Raw genomic sequence first — 20566 nt, 5'->3', positions numbered from 1 at the left:
TTCAGTGACCAAAATATATGAGACACAGGGACAAAAAAAGAGGAAGGGATAATGTCACATACTGTACTGTAGCCCTCCATATTCCCTGTATATGTAAAGGGCATTAAGTGGTAATGTTCAAGGCATTAAAAAAACACATCTTCATATGCAGACATACCCATGTACAGAGTAGAGGGGATTTGTGGGAGTGCTGACGGAGGAGGTCGTGGTTCAGATTCTCTGCTGCCGCAAAGGGCACATGGGAGTCAAACCCATCGTCTGTCATGAACCTATGCACACCCACTCAGAGCATGCACAGACGGCCACAAAGTACATTCACTGTGTCTATATGCAATCAATATACAGATAGATAACCCACAAGCACTCATATATCAATAGCGATTGACCAATAGAAGGAGTCAGCTCTAAGTGCAGCTTACTGACACCAGAATAACATATATATATATATATATATATATCACAATGTTGTGCAAACTCTTATAAAAGTCAAGAAGTAAAACAGAGTGACTGTACTGCAGGCAAAGAGAAGAAGGGCAAAGTTCAGGGAGGTGTTATCCAAATGAAGTCACGCAGATGGTAGCACTGACAAACACATTGACAAAATGGCTTTCTTGGCAGAATTCCCAGCCATAGCTATCATGTTTGTCATGAGCAGGCATATGTGAATATCTTTAATAAGAAATTAATCTTCTTAGGTGTCTGTGATTTCATTATCATTCGTCAAGCTGGTGGTCTTTTGGGACTTTAACAATGTCAAAATCTTGATTTTACACAGATATGCAAATAGATGTTATTGCATACTGACTTATAGTTCATTACAGGAAATATTTTAAAAGCACTGCTGCATGTGTTGCAAATCGCTTAATTATCTGGGCCAAAGCATATTTCTAATCTTCATGAAGTAAGTAAGTAGCACTGTGAAAATCCTAAGGCACTCAGGCTTTAAGGTTCTATGTGCTGTGCTCCAGCTTACAGGAAGTGACTAGAGGCACTGCACTGCATTGGCCTTTAAAACCTCAATCCTTCTGCAGTCTGACTCTGGCACTCTCAGGGGAGATTCCTCTCAACCGGGCTTGTCTGCATGTGTTCTGTTTTGTTCCACTCTCTCTATGCTAAGTTACTTGTGTCTTTGGTGAAGTAAGCTACTTTTTCTACTCTTACAAACTTGTGCTGTCTTTCTCCTTGTTGCAGTGTGTGATAGTACCTTGACTCAAGGTCCTTGAGCCAGATCCTAACCTGAAATTAGCCCCACTTTAAAACCTAAAGGGAAGCACGACTGCACCATCACCACTGATGAAGCTGAATGCCACGGGGAGCTGGAGGATATATGAGCTGTTACTGGGCAAGAGGCAGGGCACACCCTGGACAGGTCAACAGTCTATCGCAGGGCTAACACGCAAAGACAGACAACAAATCACACTCACATCCATACCTACTGCTGATTTGGAAACACCAGTTAACCTAACAAGCATGTTTTCACACTGTGATACGAAGCCTGAGTACCTAGAGAGAACCAATAGAAGCACAGCGAGGACATGCAAACTCCACACGGAATGCCCCAGCCAGCAGGTTTAACCCAAAACTCCTGATGTGTGGCAACAGTCCCAACAACTGCAGGCCAACTGTGAGCTAAAAATGTTAATTTTTTTTAATCTTTTACCTTTTTTAATTTTTGTTATCATATCATTAGGGAAATTGGTCAAACCACATAATTTCACATGTTACTGGTATTGATAAATGAGCTCTGTGTGTCCCTCCCCCACATACAGTCAGCTACTGGACTCTTATCTGATGCCTACTGCACTCTGTTAGCTCACCTAGGCACAGCACACCCATCAATTAAGTGTTGTATTGAGGTTCGCTTGCTTAAATACATTGCAAGTCTATGATTGTATGCCGTTTGCCCTAGTACCTGAATTACAAGCTACTATTATTATTTAACAGTTATGGCCAAAGGGTTGAATTGTGTTAATCTTTTGTTTCTGGCTAACAGAAGAAAAAAATGAGCTAACTGGAGCCCTGTTAAACTGAGCGCTGTTGATTCTCCTCAGCAGGGGGCCATTCGTGAAGCAGCCAAGTCAACACCTTCTATCACTGATCAAATCTGGCAGTTATATTATGAACCAGATCCAGTTTGCATTTATCACTTGGATCCAAAATCATAATTGTGAGTTCCTGTTTCTCTTTATTCTTTATTCTTCTACCTTATTATTCTAGTTGCTCAGACCTTTGCTGGCTAACTACTGTTCTGCTCCTTCTGCTAATTCCTGCTGTATCTTTTGGTGCTAATAACTTTTATACTTTTTGAGATATTAAGCTTTTTATGCCATTTTTTTGGCCCATTTTGCTGAATGGGACTACATTATCAGTGTGATCACCAGTTTTGCCTGCTGGGCTGATCCATGTTTTAGCTCAGCGAGATGAGCAGCCGTTCTCAGAGAAGGAGGGCAGGGTTCGAGTCCCGCTTATGGCAACATTTTTTTAGTTAAAAGTTCAATCTTTTCAACTCTTTTCAATGCAAATGTCAGCTTCTTCACCACTATTCAGCAAAATTTTCAGTGTTTTCACCTCTTTTCAGCACAAATTCCAGATTCTTCAGCTAATTTCAGCACAAACTTCAGCTTCTTTACCTCATTTTTTAGCAGAAATTCTGCTAAAAAAAGCAGTGGAACTTTGCGCTATTTTCAGCACAAAGTTCCACTTCTTAACCTCTTTTCAGCAAAAAAATTCTGTTAATTCACCTCTCTCCAGTACAATTTTCAGCTTTTTAACCTCTTATCAGCACAATTTTCAGCCTCTTCTGCTCTTTTCAGCACAAATTTCAGGTTCCTTATCTCTTTTTTGCTGAACATTCAGCATTTTCACCTCTTTTCTGAACAAATTTCTTTTTCTTCACCTCTTTTCAGCCCAATTTTTTGTTTCTTTGTCTTTTTTCATTAAAAAAAATTCAAAAAGTACACATCTTTTCAACAGAATTTTAAGCTTTTTCACCTTTTTTTTAGTTACTTGAGATCCAGTTTGGCTCAGTGAGATGAGTAGCCTAAAAAAATTCTGCCTCTTCTGTTCTTTCATCAAAATTTCAGCTTTTTCTTCTGTTTTAAGCATACAGTTCTGTTTTTTCACCTCTTTTAAGCACAAGTCAGCTTCTTCGGCACCCTGCATATTTTATCTCTCACCATATCTCTCGTTGGGACAAGAACTAGTTTGGCTCAGTGAGATGAGCAGCTGCTGTGAAACCCGGTGGTGCATGTTCAAATTATACCTGTGGCTGTTGGCACAATTCTTCTCCGCTTGCATGCACTGTGCTTTATTGATACTGTTCAGTGTACCCTTTCAAGTAAAGCAGTTTTCAGCAAAGAGTTCAGCTTCTCCACAGTGTTTTCAGCAGACAGTTCCCCTTCTTCTGCTGTTTTCAGATTCCACTACAAGGCATTCACACTGCATTTTCGCAGGAAATGCAACTTTTTCTAGTTTCAAATACGGTCACAGAGCAAAGGATAGATGATTAGGTTAAGACACAGAAACTAGTCAAATATATTTTGAATATATAGTTCATGAATTTGTTTTCAGAAGTGTTCTCCTTTACCTTTATTTCATGTATATATTCCTTAATTGGTGTGTGTGTGCGTGCATGCATTTACATGGCAGCAAGTGTATATGAATGTATGAAAATAGGGCGGGACTTTCCCTTTATTCTGTTGCTCTTCCGTGGAGAGGCCGCATTCCCAGCACCACTCAGGGGGTTCCAGTGAGCGAGCCATGACACCAAACCCACCAGGAATTCTAGGAACGTTTTCCCTGTGGTTTCAGGTTACCACATACACACACTGAACACAGATCACAGGCACACACAACAGCCTCCACAGTAGTGGACTGTACTTTTGTTGTTTGTACAGAGCTGGTTTTCCTTCTCTCCTCCCGTGCCGGTCATTCTTTTTCATTTTAAATTCATATACCTTTGCAGTGGGTTTCAGTAAAAGCTTGGCATAACTGTTAAACTTGTAACTAGACTCAAAGCAGACGCCTTGCTCACATTCTCACTTTGATTGTAAAAAACACTCACTGGAAACTGAAACTTGTACTCACATTTACACAAAAACTCTACAGGGAATGTTGCCAATACTCACTGTATGCCCTAAATTTAGGTCTACAGGTAAACATTACCTCATACAGTAAGATATATATATATATCAATGTCTTGCCTAGGTCAGGTCTGTATTTTATGTGCAAGGTCTGATGAATCTATTGGGGAAAATGATAAAATTGTTTCTAAAAATAGTTATGACAGAGGTGCTTAGCTCTGAAAGTCAAATTTGATCATACTGTGTGATGCAGTTGTGTGTTGGATGTATTACAGTACTTAAGCTGCCCCTCATGTCTTATAATAGCTGCAGTGATTTATTGAAATGTGCAAATATAAAATTAAATACACAATACAAGGTGATAACAGAGCTTGTTATTGCAAATGAGCTTGAAAGTCAGTATTTGGTATGACCACTTGTATTCTTCTACACAGCCAGAAATTTCTTAGGTAAGCTTCCTTGATATTTCTTGAAGTAGCCTTCAGGAGTTGTTCTCCAGGCTACTTGAAGGATGTTGGCTGCCTTTTGTTCTGACCTCTATCATTATAGATATCACACTGCTTCAATAAAGTTGAGGTCCTGGCTCTAGAGAGGTCAATCCGTGACTGATAGAGTTCCACTCTAACCATGCCTTTACTTCATTAGTGGTGCCTTTGAGATCATCTGTATGGTGAAAAATGTAGTTGCTGCCACTCTGATGCTTAAACCAAAAATTGGTCACTTTGATTCATCACTCCAATTCACTGTTGCCAGTGAATTTCAGCTCAGATCCTTTTCTCCTTATTTTTCCTGCTTTATGAATGGCATTTTGTCAACCACCCTTCCACTGAGACCAATTCTAACGAGGGTTCAGTGAATAGTAGGCTCAACTACTACTAATATAGGCAGGGGTGCACATAAGTGGTCCGCAGGTGCGCATTCGCTGTCAAAATAAAAGACGCGCAACAGATAAGAAGTTGCAACATAAGATTTTCTGGAGGAGCACAGACATTTGTTTAGAACTCTTAAAGATGTCGAAGAAGCAAGCTCCTTTAAGCAATTACTTTGGTGTTGCTCCACCTCCAAAGAAATGTCAGAAGGAGTCCGAACCGCAAAAGAAGCGTATTCTTGGAAAAGTGGTTGCAGGAGGGGAGCTGGCTTCAAACAAATGATGAACGCACAGAGATGTGGTGCAGAATATGCCGTGAAAATCCCACTCTAGCGGACAAAAGCAGTGCCTTTTATATGTACACAAACGCGCGTTGCAACTTCTTATCTGGTGCGCGTCTTTTATTTTGACAGCGAATGCGAACCTGCGGACCACTTATGTGCACCCCTGACTATAGGTCTTTGTTGGATTTTTAGCCTATTTCTTAAAGACACAACTTTCAGATACTCTAGCTCCTCGCCTTCTTGGTGTAAAATTACTATTTCATGCCTGTCACACTGTGTTGTCTTTGGCATTTATTGCTGATTTAACCAGAGAAATATGAATGATGTGTGCAGGGGGGGTCATATATAGGCAGAGAACTGGAAGAGGACTGTATGAGGTGTGGTCTCGAACCTGAAATACAGATAAATGATTTCGAATTTAAAATTTATTCTTCGTTAAGTCGCCTGTTATGTGCAGACACAACAATATTGCACTCCTTGAGTTATTTGCCTCTTTTAAGCTTGAATAATTTATAGGTCAGTGTTAAGTGGATTAATAAATGAAGAAAAAAGCATTCATCTGAAAATGCACGGGTAAAAAGAATAAAAAGACAGAAAAGAAAGAAAAAACACTTCGGAAAGAATGAAGAACTATTGCTCAAGATCACGTTAAAAAATTACAAGAACGCTTGGCTCCTTGGAAGCAAAATATGAGGAAAGAATGAAAGTTGGCTCAAGACTTTTCTACAGTACCGTATGTGTGCTGTCAGCAGACAACAAAAATTGTGAAATCCATATAGCCACCATCATCATGTGGTCACATAGATATGATATGTTTGTCTGGAGTAGATTTTCTATAACTCTGATTAGTGCAAACTTTACATTGAACATAAGATTATGAGTGTGTAGTTCTGATATAACTGTCTCTTACTATGGGCTGTATTACTTGAGATAAAGTTTTGTCCCTTTCATAACAACAAGTCGCACATATGTAGCACTGAATGGCAAAACAACTGTTTGGTGTGGTAAAACTCTATAAATATAACTGTGACACATGCTGTAACCTTGGATTTTATTATATTAAAGCAAAAAGTAAATGAATTTTCATTATAAGTTCTTTAACAATAGATATGCACAGAGTTGTGACACTGTAACATGATAATCATGGAGTGTATGCTAAGTGAGTGAATGTAAATATGAGCTTCACTGAGTAACTGTAAAGTCGTTCAAGGCACTCCGATACCGTACAATAAAACTTTGTTTCAAATGCATCCCTTTTGATCCATTTAACTGCATATTGCAGCGGTGTTGACATCATGGAGATTTAAGCTTTCTTTGTCCTTTCTTCACTAGTTCTTTACACTTAAATGTCAAACTGAACAGAATTTCTTGAATGCACAGTACTCTCAAACACACACAGAAGACAGTGACACACTGACCACTATTGGCTGCCAACCAGAGAAACAGTGCAAACTTCAAACAGGCTCATAGAGTGAATTAAGCCACAAAGACAGAGGGTTCTCCTTAAGCCGCTGCTTCCTGCTGCCACTGACCTATATCTTCCTTTTCCCCCTCAACTATCCATGAGTTCATCTGCCATTCCATCCACTGTTTTCTCTTTCATACTTCCTTAACCCTCTCCCCACCACATATATCCTCTCCTTCTCATCCTTTCTCTTCTGCTGTGAGTTTGCTGCCTTGCCAGTGGGCAAGCACTGAGGTTAGTGAGTGCACAGTGTCTACCTCGCCCAGTAGGAATTGCTCCAGTAAAACATACCAATCTATTGTGGAAATTTAATTATATTAGCTCAACCGAGTGCACTGACTGACTCTAAGGGAGAAGTTGCATCTCCTCTATAAAAACAATCAGAATAAGACTGAAAGAAGTTGGAAAGAAACTTTATAAATATACAGTGTCTTCAAGGCACACCATAAAACCAAAACTTGAAGAGACTGAAACTCATAAACACTTTTCATGCAGGAACCACATTGGCAAATAGCTGTATATGCCAACAGAATTACATCTGCTGACATCTAAACTTGTCCCCATTTTTAGAAAATCCATGAATCCAAACTCCGAATCCAAGCATTTCTTCAGAGAGTATAAATACCTCACAAATACTGAAATATGATCACTGTTGTTTTCTCTTTCTCTCGAGTGCGCACACATATACACACCCACACCACAAAGACGCAGGCCCAAAGAGAAAAGAGTCAAAGCAATGCAGCGTGGGTCATACTAAGGTCCCAGGAAGTAGACCAGGGTTATGGGAAAGGAAGGGGCTGCTGAATAAGAGCTTAGGAAGTAGAATAGGGGAATTGAGGTAGTAAAATGGGAAGCAGTTGCAGACAATGGCAAAGGGTTAAAGGATAGGTGTAGAGGCAGAAAATGTAAACATATGTAGGCAATTTCCAAAATGCTCCACTTTTTCTCTGCAAACAAATCATGACTCACAATTCCACCATGTCTGCTTTATCATATTATTGCAACTTTACATTTTAAATACAACGAACTTCTCTCGTTCTGCTTGTCACCAGAACAGGGGTCTTGAGGCACATATGTGAAGCACATAGACTGCACACAAAGCAGGGAATGTCTTCCGTCTGCATATAGTCATTAATTTATAGTTCCCCCTTTCATTATCCAATTCGCTCGCATTTTTTGGAACTGAACTCCCCTAACCCGAGAGACAGACACAGAGAAGGCTATAACTGGATGGGACTAGAAGGCGTGAAGAAAAACGAGTGAGAGTATAAGGGGTGAAGGTTTTGCCCAGCGCAGCGCTCTCTCTGTTACTCTCTGCAATAACAGAATGGATTCCAGATGTCAAAATGATAAACAAATGGATTGTCATAACCTTATAAAAATGCAAGGCATTCAGAAAGACTCACACTGCTGTATTGTACGTGGACCATCTCTTGAGCTACTCCCAATACAGTGGAATCGTTTGTATTGGGTCATATAATATAGGTGACAGAATTATCTATTCTTAAAAAACTTTTATAATAATTAGAATAATACACTAAAAAGCACCTACACCTCTCTCTGCAGAATTCCATAGCAATGAGGATGCACTTATAGTATAAATATGAATAAGTTAAGTATACATGAATATTGCATTTTTTTAAAAAAACCCAATGGGGGTTTGAGGGATTTACTGTTGCTGTTGCAATGATTATTGCTCCTCATGAAGGCCAATGCAGAGAGAGTGGGCTATACAATAAACACAATGATTTCTGACTGCAGGGAATGTGGTCGTGTGATGGTTAGCACTGTTGCCTCACAGGAAGAGAGTTTAAGATTTGTACCTGCTGGCGACTGGGGTTTTTTCTGTGTGGTATTTGTATGTTTTTGCTGTACCTGCGTGGGTTCAAAGACATGCCTGTTAGGTTAGCTAACTATAGATGTGAACTCTTATCCTTGAACTGTGAGACAGATGATTTGCTGTGGCGACCCCTAAAGGGAGCAGCTAAGTCTGAATTATTGCTTCTCTGTGTTAGACTTGTGATAGACTGGGAACTTTCCAGGAAGTACCCCACTTCTTACCGTATGACAACTGGAATAGGCTTCAGCACCCCGGCAACCCTAAGTTGGATAAGGGATCATGTTAGCATTGCTGTCATGCTAACACATTTAGCATGTTTAGATGTGTAGCATTCTCCTTAACATGAGGACGCTAGGATCCATGAAGGGACAGCTAGTATGAAACAGTTTGTTCTCACAGAAGTATTGTATGCAAGTCTCTACATCTCTTTTCTGAAACAGTCTAATTACCAGCTGGAGCTGTTTTTTTCAGACATGTGTGCCTTTCAGCCTCCTTCAGATTAAAGAAGCCGCGCTATTCGGCAGGGGTTGCCATAATAAATAACAGACAGACCAAAAATCGCTTGGAAGAGTTCAACACTAGGTGGCTAAGATTTGTGTCAGGTTAACTTCTTAAAATATTTTTAGAAGCATACTCACAGAGCAAATGATTCCCTTTTGTTTTAAAATATATCCAGTTTATGTGTCAAATATAGTAAAACCCCCAACTACAATTAGATAAGTGAAGAAAATTAATAAAGCATCGTGCGAAAACATGCACACAGTATCTCTAAGCATACCTCAAAGGTGAGAAAAACAGGAATGGTAATTGATGTAATTAAAGTGAGTTTTTTTCACTTTGTAATAACACCACCATAGCTATCGAGTGAGTGGCTAACCTAAAAATATAGTAGATAAAAAAAGAAAACTGTGATCATTTTGATTGAGCTTATTTTTCCGGAAAAGTTAAAGCAAAGTATTTGCACCTGTGTCGGTGTAAATATTCTGAGATTTTGAACATTTGCCAAAACACAGTTTTAGTTGTTTTTTTTTAGTTACAACTGCTTGCCCCCCGCTTGCCACTCTGTTATCAGTTGCTGAATAAAGAGAGGAAGGGAATTTCAATCCCAAATGCCTTTGATGTACTTTGAAGTATTACAGCTTACAAGTGTGTCTGTATGTGTGTGTGAGTTTCCACATTTAGATGTGTGTCTCGTTGCCTGAGCACATTATGATTGTGTCTGAATGAAAGATTCCCCTGCAGTTGACTAGCATATGGATCCCATGTGGACTGATATGTGAGAGTGTCTGCATCTGTGTCCTGTCCACTGGGAAAACCCGCTGAGCCCCGAGTGGCTTTGTGTCCACCATACAGGAAAGAAGACTATCATGTGGACAAACACAACAGCACATGTCCATAAAGGATCATACTTTTTTTTCATCTTCTTGTATTTTTAAAACAAATCGTTTCTCTTCTTTGTTTCTCACTGTCTTCATTTCTCTCTACTTCATTGCCATTTTCATACAACTTTGCCAGGCATGGTCAGTAGTGGCAGTAAGTAATGGCAGTGATGTCCAAGCCTTTCCCATGCAGCTTCATAGGAGGGTCTTTGTTCACCCTCCGGGCTTTGGGGGTCCCCACAGCAGGGCTGTGCCCCTCTCCACTGACTTCACAATGGATCTTTATGCTGCCAAGGCTTCCCTCGCCGTGATCACTACACCATGCTTCCCTCATCAGGGGCACTCCAAGGCACAGGGGGCACCACGGCACCAAAATGGCAACCCTTTTCATGCCCTGTCCTGCCCTCCTTTCACTGTAATACATGCCAACTGCGTCAGATACAGTGAAAGAGGCTAGCTGAATAGCCACTGGCCAAGCTGAACAGTTTATGAGTTGTGCCAAATGTCTCAGTAGGGTACTGTTTTCTTATTCAAACCAAGAACACTTGACACCATAAGGAAAGACCTGGCACCCACCAGGAAGTGTGTGACAACAAACTATTATAATCCATTACCGTTGCTGAAAAATCTATAGTCTTCATAGTAGTAGTAGTAGTAAAATGACACGCACACACTGTCAGTAAATACAAACAAGGATCGCAACTGCATTAGTTAGACTCTCTTGTATAGGAGTTGAATTATGGATGGCGTGCACAGTTTTTGCTTTCTCGTGTATATCTGATCACAAGCATGTGGCACACACTTTGGCTTCTTAGAGAAGAGAAGAGAAGAGAAGAGAAGAGAAGAGAAGAGAAGAGAAGAGAAGAGAAGAGAAGAGAAGAGAAGAGAAGAGAAGAGAAGAGAAGAGAAGAGAAGAGAAGAGAAGAGAAGAGAAGAGATCCAAATAAAAACAAATAAGATTTGGAAGTACAGCTAACTTCAATGAAGAGTTTTATCAAAATACTGCTATCCAACGAGGATAATAAAAAGGTTCTTCTTAGAATGTGAGTCATCTCTTCCTGCACAAGATGTTATTCCATGTACTCGTGTAGAAAATAATGCATACCTCAATCTGGGCCAAAAGATCTGATAAGCACTCATGGGGGAAGCCATCATTTGGTCCTCTGTTTTTCACTGTCAAAGCTAATACTCCCATAACAGAGCACTAAGTTGAAATGCCAAGGGGGGCAGTTTAAGGCCACCACAGTAGAAGCAGCACATAATCTTGTCATAATTGTGGACCAAGCTTTCACAGCTTTTAAGAATCAGATCCAGCAGGGGGAATCATTTACAGACTCGCATTGGCTCAGTTATCTGCATCATTTGTCTGTTCTTCTTATGTTGATGGAGTAATGCATAACCACACACAGTACTTAACCATAAACAGGAAAAGGGTTATAGGGCCACACCTATAAATCAGCACAAAATAAATATCTCTTAAACTATTGGAAAGAGAGAAAGGCATAGTGAACAACTCATAAAATGACTCCAGCACAAAGGAAAGGAGCGCCTTGCAACCATTTGTGCTGCCTGCATTTATTCAGTGCAGAGACTGATTTAATGACTTACTTATTTCCACAGTGATTAGCGAGAGCCAGCCACGCTGACTCATAACATTATTCCACACAAGCGCACAAACTTAAACACCGAGGTCACTTTCTGTCAAATCTCAGGCAAGGTATTACATCTCTGTTTGAAATAACACCAACAAGCCTGCATCCATGCAACACTGCAATGTCGTTTTGCAAAAAAGAAAGCTCTTATCTCTAACGCAACACATTTCTCTTACCTTTCCACCACTCCATCTCTGCTCCAGCAAGCGGACTCATCATTCGCCACTTCACATAGAAGCTCTGGTAACATGCCAAAGAAGGACTTATAGCGATGTAGGGTCATCAAAAAATCCCTGGGGAAAAAACCACAAGTATAATTTTTATACAGACGTATATCTTCCTCTTCACAATCGGTACACTTAAAATTGAAAGTTTAAAATTGAGAATTGCACCGTGCAATTGTGCCATTAGTGGTCACATTTTCGGGGCACCTGGTGGTGAGGCACTGTGTTTCCGTACAATTACACTAATATCCTGTGTTGGGGAGTAACGGAATGCATGTACTGCCGTTACGTACTTAAAATACAAAATATGAGTAACTGTATTCCGTTACAGTTACCGTTTAAAAAGGTGGTATTCAGAATACAGTTACTTTGCTGAAGTAAAGGGATTACACGGCGGTCTTTTCCTGTTTCATATGTTAGGCTATGCCCTCTCTATTTTTGGTAATTCCATGCTGGTGGAAACCCAAACAAAACACGCATTAAGAGGCTCAGTGCCTGTGTCTCAATCTCGCGTCTCATAATGACGTAAAGAAATATTTTTAAAAATGATTTAATATGAAGGCAATAGGCAGAGTGTTACAGGCATCGCCCTAAAGAATGTAGCCTCAACTGCCATACCCCTTATGTGTCTGTGAGTGCGAGGGAAGGAGAAAAAGGAGAGTGGAAAAGTACGAGTTGTCATCGAGCAGAAACGGGAGCTGGAAGCATGTAAATATAATAATAACCACTGCAGCCAAAAAGAGTGTCTGACGAGCCCAGTTGTAAGTAAGCTATTAAGACTCGACAGTACACTGTGTTCGTGTTTTCCTCCGAAACAATAAGTTCCGTTGGAGCAGCCTTTCAACTCTCTCTGCAAAGTTGACCCAGACAACAAAGTAAAGCTAGTTTTCGGCTAAGAGCCCGACACAGAACCGATGCATTAGCCAGAGGCAGACCTGTTTTATATACGCGCCGAATACATTTCTATACAAGATGACTGCAAAAAGTGCAGCCTTACCTAATGTCCACCTACTGTTACTCATTTTATATTAAGATTTAAAAATCTAGTTGGTATTATGGTGAGTAACCTTCAGTAATAGTAATAAATCACACAGCAATAGTACATTCATGTAGTTGTAAAAAAGTATGATAATATATTAAGTAATCCAAAGTATTCAGAATACGTTACTCTCATTGAGTAACGTAACGGAATATGTTACAAAATACATTTTGGGGCATGTATTCTGTAATCTGTAGTGGAATACATTTTAAAAGTAACCTTCCCAACACTGCTAATAACAAGCATGAAAGCATGACCTGCACCCATGTGATGATACTGATGGTGGCAGGAAATGAATGGCTTTGAATGTGACCACTTCATTGCATCAGCACATTTTTCTCAATGATGCTGTGTGGTAATTTCTTAGCTTCCCAGAACAGCTAACAGATGCTATCAATATAGACACTGTCATCATGAACAAAACAATGGCATGATATTTTGATCGGACACACATTGCCGCCACCCGTGAGAAAGAGGCTTAAAAACACATGGGGGAATATAGGGTAATGTGTCGAGTCCATTGATGAAACCGCTGTTTGTAAGACATGCAATATGCACCCATCTCCCAAAACACAAAGTTAATCACCTGTTAGCAGTATCTGAACAATCTATAGTAGCACAATACTGTACCACCTTCCATTTCTAAAAGAAAAAAGTGTGTCTCTTGGGTTCATGCTTACCTAGAGAGGATTCCCAGATTTTGTTTATTTTTCTTGAAATGTTTCGGAGGGAATGAACTGGGAATGATGGGAGTTGGAGTCCCGGTGAGATTGTTGCAAGCAAGGAGGATGCAGGGAGGTGAAATGGGGATTGAGGGAAAGAAAAAAAAGAAAAAAAAGGGTGACATGACAGGACACATGGGGAAGAGGGAGAAAAGACAGTCATTTGACCCTGGAAGAGAGTGATTAATCATGCACATGCAGACACTGAGTATACCACATATAAATCGAAACCGATTTTTCCCCACACCACATCAAAATTGAGACAGTAAATGGAATGAATTTGTCAAGTCAGTAAACAAATGCATGCAAACATATGCACATGTGCAAAGATTTAAATATATAATAAATATAAATGTTGTTTTACTCTATCATGTTTCATATTTTTCAGCTGTACACGAGTCTCCTTTTACTGCACTTGGTGCTGCCGTGCCTCTGATGTGGTCAGCACTCACATGTGCGCTGGTCAGTGTTGGCAGCATGCAGTGAGCTGGATTGTGTTGCCATGAATGGTGGTGCTAGTGCCAGGCCAGACCTGTCAGCTAGGCTGGCATCACTGCAGTGATTCATGGTAGACAACACTGCAAGAGGGTGTCTGTGTGTGTGTTTTTGTGAGTGCTGCTATGTATTCGAGGCCGGCTAGTGTGCAGAGTTGGTGGTATGGCCGTCTGGGTAAACAGGAAATTGTTGGTCCGTCAACATTAATCTTACCCACACTTCACCTCACTACCAGATGCTGTGGGCACAGGATAGTTGCCTCAGACTGGGCCAGGTGGAGGGCACGGACTGTGCAAACCCCTTTCAAAAAAGCTGGACCAGGCACTACATTTACAGTGTGTGGTTGTGAATTGTATCCAACTAGCCATTTGAAGAAAGCAAAAAGTGACAGCTGTGAATAGACACTGGCCAACCCCTTAGGCCGTGTCATATAGGCCTAGTCATTTTTTATTTAAGTGGAGTTTACATTCCATCTAGTAGTGTAGCTAAGTAACAAGAAAAAACATTGACTGTAAAAAATGAAGAGCCAGTAGTAAAGTTTGGAATCTAACTAAAGGATTGAATGTTTGTAGCTTTGCCTTACCTTTTTAAGTGACCTAACTGCCCCTGCAACTCCTCTAATGAAGGATGGGAGGAAGGGGAAGATGGAAAAGGAGAAGATAAGGTCACTGTCGAGGTTTTGACCTCGGGTCTAGTAGGATGCATGTGTGTGGGTTCCCCTGTAGACAGGTCACACACCTTGTCCACCTGTGGGGAGGACAGAGCAAACAAACACCTGTTAAGAAAGAAATCTTATAAAACTATGGGAGGAACAGCAGTGAAGCTTCAAAACCACCCACTGACACCTATACAACTCTGAGAACTTACTTGCAATTAAGATAATACCTTTCATCGCACTCATACAATCACCGCTTTAAATGAAGGACAGCTATATTAAAGTGAATGATAACAGAGGGAAGAAAGGTGAAAAGAACTATGGAACAGCCAAGTTCAGAGTAATGGAGAGCATAGGAAAGGAGTGGCCATGAAGTGAGGGATGCGATGAAAGAAACGGTTTGATGAGTGAGTTACAGCCAGGAGGTCTGATAGTAAATGCAGACTATTCCACTACTTCATGGAGGTGAATGCATGTGTGCACACTTGGAAACATTGGCAAGTATTCCCAGCGGGCTATTAAAGCCAGCGGCAGAGAGGAGGAGACAGCAGGGTCATGAATAAAGGGGCGTGTGCCGCAAAAAACGAAAGACAAAATCAATGACATCTCATTGGCTTAAAAGCCTCTAGGCAGCGTTATTAAGTGAGCCTCAATTAGCCAGAGAGACCGACTGTAATGGCTGGTGCAAGCTGAACTAAACAATTCCTTACAGTGATCAGTGCGTATATTGCTTTGACTAGAAAGATGAGTCACTCTACCGTGTAAGGACATCTAAAAAGGACTACGTAATATTTAGCCTTACAGTAAGAAACAGCGGAAGAGAGTCAGTGACCACCTCATTCTTGGTAAACAAGGTAACTTGAATTTACAGTAAAGAAGATTTAGACTTTAGAATCTTAGCGAAACAAATCCATCCTGGCGACATGTGTGTTTAAATTTTTGCTTGAAGGGGTGTGTCCACATGCTGGGAAGAGTTTGGATTAGTTTTGAAGCAGCTGAAATATGTTAACGGTAACAAAATGTGTCTCGCAGTTGCACTAAAAATATCCTTTTCCCTCCACAGTGAGGCAGATGTGTCAGCTCATGTGCTGTTTAAATGAAAGCTTTCACATACCAACCATGCAATAGGCCCATCAGTAGCAGAGGACTCAACAATGACATCATAATAAGTATCAGATTTTTCTTTTCTTTTTCACTAAAAACCTTCTACTTTATCCATAGTTTTATTTTTTATTCTCGTGTCAAATCCTCTTTTAAGGCATACGCTGGGCACGCGGAAGGTGGTTTTACTGCATTAACCTTAACTCCCTTTGGACCCATAAAACACGCTCACATGTGGTGGACGGACTCAACCACACAAGAGTATGGCCGCACATACGCATGCACACACGACACACACATGCACTACATTGCGGCGGTGAGAAAAGATAGACCATAGCAACTGTTTCGACCATGTAGCCTGTCAACACTCTAAATGCTGTTTGCATGCGCAGCAATGCTTCTGTGGACAGTCATTGTTCATCTCGTATGCACACACTCACAGTGTGTTTAGAAATGTATTAGAACACAGATTTGAACATTTCAAAATAAAGCCTGACAAATGAGATTATTTGATTGCTCTGACCAAAAACACAGTTAATTCTAGGAATTACTACTGTTATAAATGTCACGACAGTTACTTGGCCAATGCAACAGCTCCTGCTGAATTAAACAATGTGCCTCTTTCTCATTTAGCAAAATAAATACAGAAATGAATAAAGGAAAAATAATCTATAAATCCAATTCCAGAGATTCATTACAACATAAAATCTTATGACATCATGTCCAGACTGTAGAGTTTGGGAGGTCTACTGCACTGTGCATATGGAAGTGTGTGTGTCTGTGTGCAAAACTGAGGAAGCTGGCAAGCCTTTGCAACAGCCATGTAAGCAAATGGTGGAGCAGAATAGTCTGTAAAAAAGTTACAGGTTTTGCTTAAGAAAATAATGTAGTTATGATGCATTAGTTGGATGTTTAATGCTCATTTTTATTATTTGAATTTTGTGTTAGGTTAATGTAACCTTGTTATGACTGGCTAGGAAGAAAACTATTCTGGGTAAAAATAATAATAATACAGGGGAATAAACCACTACATACCATGAAGGAGTCGCCATAACAGAAATAATAAGCACAAGTGAGTGATAAAAAAGAGACAAAAGGGGCCTTTCTGACTGCTCAGGACCTCAGAAAATACACTGCATATATATGTATATATATATATACATATGCTGCCAATATATAAATGAGCTGAAACTTATTAACAGGACATTTTTTATTAATACTTCTATTAGGAAACTCTCTCAAAAGTTTTTTTCTTTAATCGCATGAGACCAAATGTGCTAAATAAAGTTCAGCGTGTGACAAATGAGGGCAGTGCTACAGGTTATCACAACTCTGCAGTGGTGAGAAATTAAGATAGGGTGTAATCCTGTCATTGTGGACTTTTCAAAGTGCCATTTCTCATCAGCGTTTCTCAACATTGCGCTATTCTTTCAGACAAAAATGTAAACATCTGAGTAAAATATGAACATCAAGAGGGGGTCACTCTCAGTTCTGTTTGCATTACCCCATTTTTTTTGCATTACCAAACCACAGAGAAGAGGTTCAAATGTTATACTTTTTGAAGAGGCCCAAAAAAAGACCTACATTTCAAAACAATAACACTAACACAAATCATTTTTATGCCTAACTAAACATACAGTGTAAACTGAACACAAAGTGACTGTCAGGAAAAATAAACAGGATCCTCTTAAGGATACTCTTGAGAAATACAGACATGCTCTTATAGATTGGCTCTGATAACCACATAATCCTGAAAGCCAATCAGATGACAGGCTGAATAATGACATGAGCTAAAACACGGCCATAAGTCAATTCTCATGACCTGATGATGGCGTGAGAATGGAAATCCCATTTGGGCCCAGCGTGAGTTTTTGGTTTTGAGTGTGTATGTGTGTATGTGTGTGTGACCACCTGCTTGCCCTTGTTATACCTTCACAATTTCAGCTATTTTACAGAGCATTCCTTATATGATTGCCTGAGGACAGAGACTGATGGAGGGGGCAGATTGATGGGATGGATCTTCTCCACGTGGAAGACTTTAGGGAAATACAAGGCATGTATTCTATGTGCATTTGAGCTACCCAATGAAATTTGATTTCTACTGCTGCAGGGAGGGTGGATTAGTGTTTTTACAACTACACTGCATGTGTACAGTATGTTTTACAGGTGTGGATTTACAGTTTTGCATATCAACACAGTTGCACATAACCACTTTCCAAAGTGGATAGATTTATTTTGTTTTTTGTTTTGTTTTTTTTTTAATCTCACAAAGGTCTAAGATAGGGTCTATTTTCATGTGTTCTATGTTGTTCCAACTTTATGAAGAACTGTGCATTACTTAAACATCTTCCTAAAGTAAGAGAGTGAAAAAAAGAGAACAGTGCATTACTTATATATCTTCCTAAAGTAAGAGAGTGAAAAAAAGAGAACAGCAAGATAATCGCTTCCAAGCTAGCCAAGCCCATTGCCATCGCTTCTCTAGGGGAGTATTAGCTTACAGATAGCAGTGGTGGTCTTTCCTCCCAGTTTATTTATCAAGGGATTATCCAGTAAAGCCTGGAGAACTTTCTCAGCCCCCCTGACCCCAAGCACAACACATTGTGAGATGAGCATTAGCTTGTCTGGTCAGTGAAGACCCTCTTCTTCCGATGGGGTATGTGCTAAATGTGCATATAAACATCACATGTCATTGCCTAATGCTACCAACTGTTTCTCTAGGAATCATACCATATTTGTAAGCGGTGCCCAAGTCATTGTCAGTTAAATGCACTTTCTAGGTGAGCTCAGATATAAAATATTTCCTTTTCATGGCTCTGATGGTGGATGAGAGAATTGAAAAAATAAAAATAAAGAAGTTTTTAAAAAGGAGCCAAGATTGGATTATATCATCAGTTCCTGACCTAAGATGAAACAATGTCCACTTTTGAACCATCTGACAGAATTATAAACTATCATGTACACTAATCTCCATTATGCACACTCTTGGCCTCTACTGGAATACTTTGACATCACAGTTCTGATTAATCATTGTTTATCTTACACTGGGCCTTAGTGCAGCCTTTTGTTCATCAACTATCCGAAACTAAGCTATTTCAGCAATTCTCCCTGAAAGCCAACTTTCTTGTGAGTGCCTGTCCTTTGATTGGGAATTTGGAAGTTTGTATTCGTAATCAAAGCTGCCTGTGTGAGATCAGCATATCAAGAATATTCCCTCTGTTTTATAATACTTATATAAAAGTAATGAACTGCCCGAACCTAAGCATTTAGTGCAGCCTGAAGCCTGACTTTTTGACGTATAGAAGTTTTCAATACTGAAATATTAGCTACCTTTGACGTGTTTATCCAACATTGTAACAGAATATATATGAAAACAAATACGGAAACTTCCACTTCAGTGATTATAGCAAGGAACTTAAACTTCAAATTTCTTTCGTTTTTGGTGATATCTTTAAAAACCGCTCATAGGATCACACCATCATCCAATCCTTTCATTGAAGTTTAGAAATGACACACCAACGTGTAGTAGGAGAAGAGACATTGCCTTTGGAACAAGAATTTAATTTAATTTCATATGAATGTTTCAATGAGCATTATGTAACAAGCTACCAGGCTGGAAAAAGCACTTGCAAGATCAAAAGTAAAGAAGTTGTTAAATTAATTGACTTGATTCACTGTGGTTTCAGACTAAAGGAAAACAAAAAAGAAAATACTCACAGTAGTACAGTCCTATCATAACAGTGGGAAAGCAACCAGCCACTGGTTAAAATATTGGTAACATGGCTGTATATTATATTTATTATGTTTTCCCCATAGAGACCGCAAAGAATTTGTGCCGTTGAGCAGCATGGTAACTATGCAGAAGAAAAAAAAAACTGCACCGCTAATTGCTACACACATGAAAACAGAAAAGGAAGGCTCATGTGCGCACAAGTGTTTACATTTCTTTTTTTGCTGATTAAACGTTAATCTAAAAACAGAAGAAATACATAGACTCTAAGGTGTCTTTTGTTCTCCCCCGAAATGACTTGGTGAGGAACAACACTGGGCACAATGTGTGAAAGTCTGTAATAACAATATAACATTATCCAAAAATAACACATAAACATGTATGTATAATACGGACTTTGTCTTTATTTTGCCAGACTAGCGGTAAAGTGGCGGAGGCCTTGTGGTTAATGAAGCAGGGTTGCAACTGGATACTTGCCAGTTCAAACCCTGACCCCTCTGGGAACATGTGGGTGGGTTAGGGGAATAAGAAAGCCTCTCTCTTCCCTCAACAGCACTGCCAGACTGTGTTATATGGTTAACCACACACTGACACAGATCTAGGCTATAAGGTGTTACTATAGCATCAGACAGTCTATACAGATTGATAAATATTGCATTATTATTATTATTATTATTATTATTATTATTACAAGATCCCAGGTTCAGTCCAGGAAAGAGATACAATTCCCTTTTGGGTTGTGTGGAGCTACCCCCTACCCCTGTTATGACCCCTTGTTAATAAAAGCTGTCTATTCTTGTTGTTGTTAATATTAATAATAACAGCAGCATAGCTGGGTCAAGGCATGTATGTCAAAAGCTGATTATCCACAATGATTATCTATGGTTTCTTTTGTGGATGAAGGAGATTGCTTTGTAAATAATGTGTTGTTTCCATAAACTGGAATGTACAAATTATATACATCTGCATTAGAGATGGCACAATACCACTTTTTTATGTCCGATACCGATACCGATATCATAAATGTGGATAT

The 20566-nt window shown here is 39.7% G+C and overlaps 1 protein-coding gene across 2 annotated transcripts in view; it reads right to left on the bottom strand.

Moving 5' to 3' along the window:
* gpc5c (glypican 5c) overlaps positions 1-20566 on the bottom strand; it is a 102708-nt gene that overhangs the window by 48209 nt on the left and 33933 nt on the right. The window contains exons 4-6 of one of the 2 annotated variants that reach the window (XM_085141799.1): positions 14634-14797; positions 13514-13570; positions 11747-11863 (exon numbers count right to left, since the gene is read on the bottom strand). In XM_085141799.1, coding sequence (XP_084997925.1) covers positions 11747-11863; positions 13514-13570; positions 14634-14797 — 338 coding nt within the window. The remainder of the gene's footprint in view (positions 1-11746; positions 11864-13513; positions 13571-14633; positions 14798-20566) is intronic. The other variant, XM_085141800.1, reaches the window with a different exon arrangement.

This window comes from Neolamprologus multifasciatus, chromosome 18 (genome assembly GCF_963576455.1).
Source record: "Neolamprologus multifasciatus chromosome 18, fNeoMul1.2, whole genome shotgun sequence".
Taxonomy (NCBI): Eukaryota; Metazoa; Chordata; class Actinopteri; order Cichliformes; family Cichlidae; genus Neolamprologus; species Neolamprologus multifasciatus.
This window is presented reverse-complemented; position numbering and strand designations above follow the sequence as displayed.